Source organism: Danio aesculapii, chromosome 21 (genome assembly GCF_903798145.1).
Source record: "Danio aesculapii chromosome 21, fDanAes4.1, whole genome shotgun sequence".
Classification (NCBI taxonomy): domain Eukaryota; kingdom Metazoa; phylum Chordata; class Actinopteri; order Cypriniformes; family Danionidae; genus Danio; species Danio aesculapii.
The window spans coordinates 8,907,695-8,919,346 of NC_079455.1; the positions used below are offsets into that span (position 1 = coordinate 8,907,695).

The following is an 11,652-nucleotide window of genomic DNA, read 5'->3' on the forward strand; positions in this document are numbered from 1 at the left end:
GGTAGGAATGCATAAACGTACAATCTTCTGTTGCCTAGCATTTCCAAAGGGATTTTGGCACATGTTCTCAAATGCAAACTCAGATTTTTCTGCATTTGAAAATTTTTGGGGGGGATTTAAGATGAACTATTCTCACTGTTTTATCTGTTATTGTGTGTCTCTCAGCCTCAGGCCATTTACTGTAAGGATGTGTTGGACATTGAGCAGTTCTCCACAGTGAAGGGTGTGGAGCTGGAGCCCAAAGACGACTCCTTCTACAGCAAAGTATCCACTGGATGTGTTCCCATCCCATGGCAAAATGAGGTCAGGTCACTTACCCAGAATAACCTCAATACATGTTTACTCGGGACCTTTGATTGCCGGTTTATGACTAGCGTGCAGTAAAGAGGAAATTAGCGTTGACTCTGATAATGTGTACAAACAGACTTCATTCAGTGAACAAAAAACATTCAGATATTTTCCCTGGAGAATAAACAGGACATCTATGCTATGCTGTCATTATGACATTAGCTTAATTAAATTCATGTGAGCATGATGTCACTGGCCTTGCAAAATGGCGCTTTTGTAGGTTAAAGAGAGATGTAGACTGTAAAACTAGAACAGCCAAAACAAAATGATTTAGTCCCTTATTCCCTTTATTTAGTCCCTTAGTCTCTTTATTAATCTGGAGTCACCACAGTGGAATGAACTGCCAACTTATCCAGCACATGTTTTACACAGCGGATGCCCTTCCAGCTGCAACACATCGCTAGGAAACACCAATACACACTCAATCACACACACACATACTACGGACAATTTAGCTTACCCAATTCACCTGTACCACATGTCTTTGAACTTGTGGGGGAAACCGGAGCACCTGGAGGAAACCCACATGAACACAGGGAGAAAATGCAAACTCCACAAAGATATGCCAACTGACCCAACCCGAGGCTCAAACCAGCGACTTTTTTGTTGTGAGGCGATTGTGCTACCCACTGCACCACCGTGCTGCCATTGAGTCAACTTAAGGAACTTAAGTTTTCAATATTATTCTTATGAATTGAATTATGAGTATGCTTTCATGTCATTTCTCCATCCAGATGATAGAGACAGAGTGTTTTAAAGAACTCAACATCTTGAACTTGGACGGCACTGTGCCTCCTGACCTGGACTGGAGGGGTCAACCTTCACCCCCACCCAAACAGGGCTTACTGCAGAGACTCTTCGGCCGTCAGGTGAGACTGTCCCAATTTCTTCTATTATTTAAATATATTATTCTTTCTTCCATTAGTGAATGAGTTTCTCAGCCAAGGTGTGTCTAAACCTTTTTTTGCCCTGTGTTATGTTTGATACTGAAATCGGATATACGGATTTGTAGTTGATTCTTGTGATGTAATAAAATATCAGCATGCTGGTTGTGTTTCCAATCTACCTGTTGGATAATTAGTCAGGTACATGAAATGATTCAGGTGATGTACTCTGGTTACAAATGTGTAACTCTGTAAAGGTAGCTGACTTTGTTCTCAGTGTTATTTAACCTTTTGAAACGTTTTAGTTGCAACTCAATGAAGGAGTATTTATATTAGATTTGTATTATAATTAAGGTGTTAAAGTGGTGAAAACCTCAAGAAGTACATGCAATTTTTCAATTATTACTTTTTAGTATTGCTGTATTTCATGTTGACTTGAGAAGTTTGGGATAGACCAACATTTTTTAAATAGGGTGTATGCATAGCTAGTGTTTCTTCCCATACAGATAAACTTCCGGTGAGTGGCTAATGTAACTGATAAGGTTCCTTTAACAGCATCAATGTTGTAATTTAAATAAAATATAATCAGGTAAATAGACTTTAGCATTCATTTAGTTAGCGTAAAATGAGATGAAAAGCTGTTTACACGCACGCGCCCATCAGGATCAGCAGGCTAGCGCAGAAACTCTATTGAATATACTGAGGTAAAAGAAGTTTTCATGTTTTAAAGACATGGCGCGGGAAAATTTTATTTAAACAGTGCTTCTTGTACATTCTAAGACCCACTTTATATTGGATATCAAGTAGGCAGTAAAGATCATTAATTTTTAAAGAAAACAGACCTTAAATACACCGATTTTTGTAACGGCATACAGCTCACCAGAAGCATTTGACCCAGGTTACTGACAAATTAAAAGTCTTTCTGCATATACCAAAACTTTTTCTATTTGTCGATCTTAAGCTGTGGCAGGTCATATTTAAGGTAGTAGCATTCTCATTGTAGAGAGCATTTTATTGGATATAATCATTAGGGTCACACGATATACAGTTAAAGTCAGAATTATTAGCCCCCTTTGAATTTTTTTACTTTTTTAAATATTTCCCAAATGATGTTTAACAGAGCAAGGACATTTTCACAGTATGTCTGATAATATTTTTTCTTCTGGAGAAAGTTTAATTTTTTAAACACCATTTTAAGGTCAAAATTATTAGCCCCTTTAAGCATTTTTTTTCGATAGTCTACAGAGCAAACCATCGTTATACAATAACTTGCCTAATTACCCCAAGCGGCCTAGTTAACCTAATTAACCTAGTTAAGCCTTTAAATGTCACTTTAAGCTGTATAGAAGTGTCTTAAAAATATCTAATTTAGGCTTGTGCCGGTATTCGGTAATGCGATAAATCACGGTAATGAATATGCACGATATTGTTATCGCGGGCACTTCAAAATGCCGTGAAAAATAATAGATCCGAATTTATATTCTTAGAACGCGCCTTAGCTTATTTTCCATCAACCGCTTGAAGAAACACTGCGTATATGCTGCGCAGAACTGATGCGCACTCTGATGTAAACAATCCCCACATGTAGAAGCCCTGTGTGCGCGCCGCCGCCGCTATAATCCTCACACGCAAGGGCGGACTTGCCATCTGGCAGACTGGGCACTTTCCCGGTGGGCCGACGCACTTTTTGGGCCGGGCTGATCATCGTCTTATGATTTGATCGGCCCATAAAAGGCTTAGCAGCCTATTGTTTTTTCTGCCTTATTGGTTGACACTGCTGTGATCTGTGACTCTCTGAAAGTAGACGCTTTTTTTTCCTGGACAGACAGACCGGGCCGGCCCATGTGACACTGTGCAGCCCATTGGCTCTTTTCGGTATTGACATTGGGCTGGCCCAATCACAAACTCCTATTTTGAGTGTGAGTGTGCGTCGTCTGTGTGTATTTGTCAAAATAGTCGAGAGTCAGAGAGAAGAAACGCAAGGGAGGCGCAGAGAAATCGCGGGAAATACACCGGCGTTTCATTTAGCGATTCTGAAAAGTTCTCTGTTCATTCTAGTACACGGCTAAAAACGCAAATCACGTGAGCACACACTCTCTGCCCAGAGCTGCAGCCACTAGTTCAGCGGGTAAGCATAAACCCCAGGTCAGAGTATAGTGCATGTCAGACAGTTCATCTGCTGGATGGTCTCATCTCACTATAGTTGTTAAACGTGATATTGAATTCATCTTGTTGTCTCTATCTAACAATTCTTATGTCTTTTGAATCACTTGTTCTCAGTTAACTGTTTTGGCTGAGTGCAAAGATAAGCTAATATATTAATTTATGTAACCACATACACTGATTCTGCACATTGGCTGATTGCTTACCTTTATCGTTTAAATTTAATGTACGTTATACTGTTATAATGGCCATTATTGGTTATTAAAACTGATATTCTGCAAAAAAGACAGTGTAAATCAAATATCAAAATGAAACAAATTTGACTTATATTATGTTTTCATTGTTTAGATAGTGAAACAGCAAGCAGGATGAGGTGAAAGGTTAAAATGTAACACTGTTGCCTTTGAAGATTTACCCATGCATTAGCAGGCAGTTTTTGTTATGTTTATTATTGAATATAGGCTGAGTGAATAGTGTATTGAATAAGCTAAATTGGCTGTAGTGTATGAGTATGTGTGAATGAATGTGTATGGGTGATTTCCAATATTGGGTTGTGGCTGGAAAGGCATCTGCTGCATAAAACATGCTGGAATAGTTGGCAGTTCATTCCACGATTGCTGATCGAAGACGGTTTCCCTTTGCACATTCACTTTGATATAATTGCTCAACTTTACTTTTATATTGTGTATTGTTTTATTTATATTTATTTGTATTTAAATGTTTGAAGTACTTTTAGTTAATTAAAAAGTTATTAAAGTTACTAAGTTGACGAAACTGAAGTTTTTTGTGTTTTTTTACCTGTTTCTCTAGTAAAATTACAATATCGTGATAATACCGTATACCGTGATAAAAGCTCAATCAATTAATCGCAGCATGAAAATGTGATACCGGCACATGCCTAATCTAATCAAATATTATTTACTGTCATCATGGCAAAGATAAAATTACATCAGTTATTAGAAAAGAGTTATTAAAACTATTATGTTTAAAAATGTGCTGAAAAATCTTCTCTCCATTAAAGAGAAATTAGGAAAAACGAATAAGCAGGGGGGCTAATAATTCAGGGGTCAACTGTATCATTTTAGCATCTATATGTGCACATCTGCAAAAGTCACATCACAGAATGTGCAATGTTAAGTTGGGATTATATTGGATCAGACACACAATTAAGAACATGTGAAATTTGTGGAGTCACCACAGATTTTAAGCATAATAGAGCGAAAGCCTATTGACTGTGTGAGAGTTTCAGGAGTTTAAATCATTTCGATTCAATAAATAGTTCAGTTTGTAACCTTAAAAATAGATATTTTAATGATTTCTACATTGATGAACTTTTAATTTGACACTAGAATTTCTGTATCTGAGCACTGTTAGACTCCCCAGAAAACCGTAACATACTCTTTATTTAACTTTTATGTTAGCTCTGTTGAATTTATATATGCTTCTAATTTATTTTCTGCTGATGTAATGCATTACAAACAAGACTAAAACATCCCAATCAATCTAAATCAATTCAAATGAATGAATTGTTTCCAAATTGAGCTATTTAAGTTATCTAGTGAAACTGTATTCGTAGCGCAATATGTATCGCATGTATACAGCCCCGCCTCCGTTTTCATCCATCCACGGCCTCTTCAGCGTTTTCAAAAAGCTCCATTTTCGCGGCTCGAAAACTCCAGCGTAGTGTGGATGGATGGCATAACCATAGCAAAACGTATGCGTTTAAAAAAACTAAAACGTATTGGTGTAAACAAGGCCTGAGTTTCAACAAGGTTGCAATAAGGGTTGTAACTGTCTGCAGCAAGACCATCATAAAAGAGGGTCGCACACCAGATGTGCCACGCCACGCAGCGCCTTACATCTTAGTTTTGTAATCATAGGTTTATATCAGGGTATTCAAACCGGCGCCACAAGTCTGCAGCTGTCTGCGGTGCCTAGCTATGACTCTGGACACATTTTTCATATTTCATATTTCTACCGTGCCACAGCGCGTCATCTGAATATCATTTTAAATAACATGCGAATGTGCGCATGCGCGTGCGCATGCAGTGTGTCCAACTGTCATGTGTGCAACACATCCTGTGTGCGACCCCCTTAAGGATGGAGTCTGCTTTAGGTTTGTGGATCAGTGACTGCAGGAAAAAGAACGCTGGATGCCAATATTATCTGCACAAAAGCTAAAAAGCTTCATCTTCTTCTTCTTATTATTCTTCGCAATGAATCGCAATTTTGGGAGTTTAAACATGCCGAAAACTCACTAAACTTTGCACACGACTCAGAAGTGGGCATGGCAAAATGACCCGACAGCACCACCTATGCACCTTTGACAGACTGGCCCCCGAGCTACGAATCACGCACACGTGCAAAAATTGACACACACATCAACATGCCAAAACCTACAAAAAAGTGTTATACAGTGTAATAAACTCCTCCTACAATTTTTATCACATCGAATCCAAGTTCCATTAGTTTAGTCCATTAGTCCATTAGTTTGTGATGCTAAATTGTGAAGATCTAGAGTTTTCGTCGAAGGGCGTGTCCGTGTCCGTGGTGGACTGACAAAATTGGGTGCTTCGCCATGGAGGAGGAAGTACTTATAACTCAGCCAAACAGTGTCTGATCTACCTGAAAATTCACAGGTTCGATAAGAGATTTTTCTCCTGAAGACAACTACATGCCAATATTGAGTCACAGTCATAGCGCCACATGCTGACAGAAGGAAGTTTGGCATAAATCTGTGATTTTTCTCAGATTTTTAAAATATTTATCGGCTTAAATTATTATTGTCCACTGTTCTCTGTCATCCTAAGGCCACCGGATGGCGGTGCTTTCATCGCTGCTTGCAGCTTTAATACTGGACTTATTTTTCTACGAAAGTTTGAACTTTGAGAGTGTTTTAACAAGAGAGAAAAGTGTGAACAAGTTAATGCCTGTCTGAGAAAAGTCTATAAAGTGTGTAGTGAGGGGTTTTACAGCCTTAAAACATCTTGAATAATTGTAAACATTACATTGCATGTAACTCGTGCGATTATCGAGGGACCACTGTATGAGATAATGTAAGTCTTAATAGTGATTTTGTGTTGTTTTGAATGCTGATGTCCCAGTGTTTGATTCTGTGTCTCTGCTGCCCCTGCAGGACTGCTGTGGAAACTGCAGCGACAGTGAGGAGGAGCCCACAAGGCTGTGAAGGGGCATGGCCTGTCCAGGGGCTTTCACCACTGAGGATCTCATTTGTTTACAGTTTTGCACATTTGTATTTTTAAGATAGCTCTATATAAACATTTGGAATGTATATTTTCACTATATAGCCATGCAGTCTATGTTATTTAAAATCATCGAAAGGACAAAAAAAGGGGGTCCCAATTATCGTCCTTTATCCGTGTGTGAAGTACGGCAAGGACGAAACTTTCAACACTGCTCAAGTCTCAAACGCGGTTGACCCAGCCGTTACTGTACATTTCATCAGTATGTGTCGCAGCCTCTTTTTTTTTATTTTTGCGCTTTTAATTTCAGTTTTCTGGTCTGGGATGATTTCACACACATGTACAGTATGCACTCTGAATATTTGTTTTAGACGCGGGGAGCAATGGAAATTTGCTTTTGCAGATATTTTTATATTTATATTTTGAATTTTATTTTCATATGGAAATCTCGACAATCAAATGACACCATTTGTATAAAACAGTGCTAAATGTGCATTAATGGATTTCAACTATAAAACCGAGGGAAATTTGAACGTCATTCATTCTCAAATATGTATTGTACGGTTTCTTAGAGCTAGAGCAACCTAGAAAACCAAATAGGCGTGGCTAAAGTGCAGATTTGTACAATAACAACGGTTGTACCATGTTGTAAATACGCGACACTCATCTGTAAAGTCTTCAGTGCGTCTTCCTACAAGTACGACTATGGATAATTGGGAATAAACATCCCGATTGTAGTCCTGTTTGGCCCTTACGTTAACTAACGAGGCATTATTTTATTAAGTTTCACAAGATGGCGTTCTCATTCGTCAAATTCCTGCTATTGAAGAGTGAAAGACTTTATTACTCAACCAGGTCGACATCGCTTAATAGTTGTCGTTTTATAAATGCGCAATTTTTCGAGCTGCATACAATTAAATCGCTGCTTTTTTTAACACGTAGGTCAACCTAAAATTAATTAGCCAAAAAGAAATGTTTCGTGTTACGTCTCCCCCAGCAATCACAATAAGCTCTGTTGTGTTTTCGATATGATATCTTGGGAATTTTTTTGTTGTAAATTTGATGCACTTAAGACCAAACCAGTTAAATTTTTGTCCTCCATCTTCATAGATGGTGCCTTTTCAAGGTTTTAAGGTACTCATTGTCCTTGATAGGGTTTGTTTGTTTTCAAATTCGAAATATCTTCATCTTGGCTTACAATTTTGTGCGCACACTTTCTCTTTTCTTTGCTGTTGTTTTACCTCAGACATAACTTTTTTTATTTTATTTTATTTATTTCTTTTTTCAAAACGTGTTGGGCATCGTAGTGTCTCGCAAAAGGCTTTGGGACTTTGTATTAAAGCCTGGCTGAATGCGTAACATCGGCGGTGACCTGCCAACTCAAGGGTTTGTTAAACATAGCGTGTTTTGGAGGAAGTCAACAGACATCCGGTCAGCGATTTTAAACATGGCGGCTCCTTGACAGTCGACACATTTCTCATCCACCTGCAGTTTACCTTAATTCTCTTGGAAAAACTCAAAAACATTCCAGTCTCTACTGTACTGTACAGTTGTAAAATTGATTCAGTTGTTTGTTTTTTGGCTTATTTAGCAATAATGGATTTTATAAGTATAACAACTATATATAAATGTGTACAAAATGACAACATTTCAAAATCTAGAGCGAGATGGAACTTAGTTTGACTCAATGTTTTCCTGAGCCAGGCATTTAACACTGTGAAGTGATCATTTTCTGTCACAGTTGTACATTTTTGTTTTTCTTTTGTGCAATGCACTGATATGTTCTTCGTTTTGTGTCGTGAATTCATAACTATGTATGTATGCGTGCCTAAATGCGGTGAGTGTATGTTCGCTTTTACCTGCGCTGCATGTGTCCATGTTCTTTATCATAACCACTAATGGATGCCATTATTATTTTTATTTTATTTAGAATTTCTTTGGGCCATAAATGAGTGAAATGTGACGTTCCAGGGAAGCTTTTCAGTGTTTAAATTTTTTCTTGTTGAGAGGAATAGGGATGAACTAGCCTCACTTACTAATAATAATAATAATCTTATCCATCATTACACTGTAAAAAGAGATTAGTTACTTTACCTAAAATTTTATTAAAAGAAACACTCTAGGCTAATTTACAACACCATTAAAGTTAAATCGTAATTGAATTGAATTAGACCGTTAGCATCTTGCTCAAAAATGTGTTTAAAATTTTTTCCTATTTAAAGCTTAACTCTTCTTTAGGTTAATTTTTTTAGAGAGATGGTCTAATCAAGTTCAATAAATTATGCTAAGCTAAGCTAAAAGTGCTCCCGTCACACTCCAAGATCAGTTAAATGGATTCAAAAATGCTAAAACTCAACTGTTTAACTCTAGGGGAGTTGTAAAATGAGCATATTTTCAGAAAAACTGGAGTATTCCTTTAAAAAAGTAAATTAAAAGTAAATTCATAGTAACTTGGAACTGTTAAGTTGATTTAACTTAATTTTTATAGAGGTAAACTGCAAATTTTATTTACTACATCCTTAAAGTTAACCTGTTGCGTTTCAACATATTTTAAACCATTCACCTGTTCTCTGGGTCACTCTGGAGCTCTTTTAGCTTAGCTTAGCATAAATAATTGAATTAGATTAGACCATTAGCATCTTGCTCAAAAATAAGTTTTAATATTTTTCCCATTTAAAGCTTCTGTAGGTTGTTTTTTAAAGAGATGCTAATGGTCTAATCAAATTCAATGATTTATGCTAAGCTAAGCTAAAAGTGCTCCCGTCAGACTCGGAGATCAGTTGAATGCTTTTAATAATGCTAAAACTTAACTTGATGTAACTTAATTTTTATATTTATGCCCCTAGTTTATTTACCTAATTTTATAGCAACAGGTTTACTCACAGTAAAATCAATGAATCGTTTTTTTGTTGTAGTAATACTAATCAATTCAATATCATGTTTTCCTTGAACCAGTGCTGAAGGTAAACGGCAAAATTAATTTACAACACCCATTAAGTTAAATTGTTGTGTTTCACCATTTTTTTTAACCACCTGATTTCTGGGTTTCTCTGGAGAACTTTTAGCGTAGCTTAGCATAAATAATTGAATCGGATTAGACCATTAGCATCTAGCTCAAAAATGAGTTTCAATATTATTCTTATTTAAAACTTGACTCTTCTGTAGTTTTTTTTTTTTCGAAAGATGCTAATGGTCTGATCCAATTCAATGATTTATGCTAAGCTAAGCTAAAAGTGCTTTCATCACACTCAGAGATCAGTTGAATGGATTCAAACATGCTAAAACGCAACTGTTTAATTCTAGGGGAGTTGTAAAAAGAGCATATTTTCAGAAAAACTGGGATGTTCTTTACAAAAAAAAAACAAGTAAATTGATTGTAACTTGGAATTGCTTAGTTGATTTAACTTAATTGATATATTTTTATATTTATAACCCTAGTTTATTTACCTAATTTAATAGCAACAGGTTCACTCGCAGTAAAACCAATTAATTGTTTTTGTTACAGTGTAGTAATTCCAATCAATTCAATATCATGTTTACCTCGAAGCAATGCTTGAAGTAAACTCCAAATCTCATACAAAACTAGACTTGTGCTGAGGATTAACCATGCCAATGCTTTAGAGGTCAGTGTCAACATGTGAACGACATGCCTCCAGCCACATTTGTCAGTGTTATTAATTCATTTCAGTTGCAAACAATAAAAACACCCATTGAAATGAACTCTTATATTATTATTGATGCTTTTTTTAAGACTATAGACAAGTGAGATTATACGTAAATCTTATAAGCCTCAAAGTGTACAGTGCCATTTCTAGTGTCATTTTCCCATTAACATGTCATTGAGGGCTATAGAAATAAATTTGACCTATTTAGTAACTGAGTATAATACGCTAGTGCGAGGTAAGAATGGTATATAACTGGAGAATCTGGTGGTTTAATTGGTCAATAGGCTGCTTTTGTTTCACCTAATATTTAATTCAAGTTTTGAGCATCATTTTAAGGCAACAGGTTTTCATTTTTTGACTATTTTGTATATTGAAGTCCATAACCGTTTTATTTGAGGCTAGAAGATTGTGTTTCTTTGCAGTGAAAACTTGTACCTGTTTATCCCTGTTCTTGAAGCCTTATTTGTATGTGATACAAGAAAAAATGGTTTGTGGATTGCACATTGAATACAATTCTTTCGCTGAGCTCAAAGTTAATTCTCACTCAGGTTACTGCCATTGTTATGTATGTTTGTTTGTTTTTGCTTAATATAAGGCCTTACTGATAGAATAATGTCAAGTTACTGGTTTCTATTTTCAGGTTGCATTAAAGAGATGCCACTGGGAACGTTGTTTATAGACTTTGATGTAAAATTGTGTTGTTGATGATGACGATGTTGAAGGAGTTTGTCGAGTAAATGTTCTGTCCTGTCAAAGCACTGATGCTCAATTTCCCCGTTTAGTTTCTGCTGTCTGTCTCTGGCCTGTGAAGCCTGTACATTACGCATGGCCTCTCATGCAGGTCTTCAGTGTAATAAACTGAATTTTGGTTCTTGTTTTTCTTTTTTTTCCTGCATTAGCATTTATCTTCAATAAATTTTTATTTGGTTAGTTATTGCGTAGCTCTTCAACTCGCTTCCTATGTGTCTGTCTGTCTATCTGTCACCATAGCAGTGTTTTTGCTATTACTCAACACAACTCTGAGTTAGGTTAGGGTTAGACCGCTGTTGGTGTGTTCAAATTACATTTAGTCGACTTGCATTTTGGTGACTTACAATTGAGGAGACATTCAGCGATTCAACAAGAAGAGGCAATACACTCGAGGAGTGCTCAATATACAGAGCAACTGTTTGTGGTCAGAGAATTTAGTTCTAGAGTTAGAAGGGGAGGTAGTGTTTTGCACGTCACGATTTTGCCAAGTGCGATGCGATTCTGGATTAACATCTATGTTGATCCTGGAATATCATTTTTGTTCAAAAATGTAATCCATACTTATTCCCTACCCCTAAACCCAAACATAACTAAATTATTTCCGAAATCAGAGGAGAGTAATAGTTGGATAACAATCAT

General features: G+C 36.7%; 1 protein-coding gene across 2 annotated transcripts in view; it reads left to right on the forward strand.

Moving 5' to 3' along the window:
* grk6 (G protein-coupled receptor kinase 6) overlaps positions 1-11,193 on the forward strand; it is a 91,371-nt gene extending 80,178 nt beyond the window's left edge. For both annotated transcript variants that reach the window (XM_056445832.1, XM_056445833.1), the window contains exons 14-16: positions 166-303; positions 1,083-1,217; positions 6,532-11,193. In XM_056445832.1, the coding sequence (XP_056301807.1) occupies positions 166-303; positions 1,083-1,217; positions 6,532-6,582 (324 nt within the window). In that variant the 3' untranslated portion in view covers positions 6,583-11,193. The remainder of the gene's footprint in view (positions 1-165; positions 304-1,082; positions 1,218-6,531) is intronic.
* The last annotated feature ends 459 nt before the right edge of the window (positions 11,194-11,652 follow it).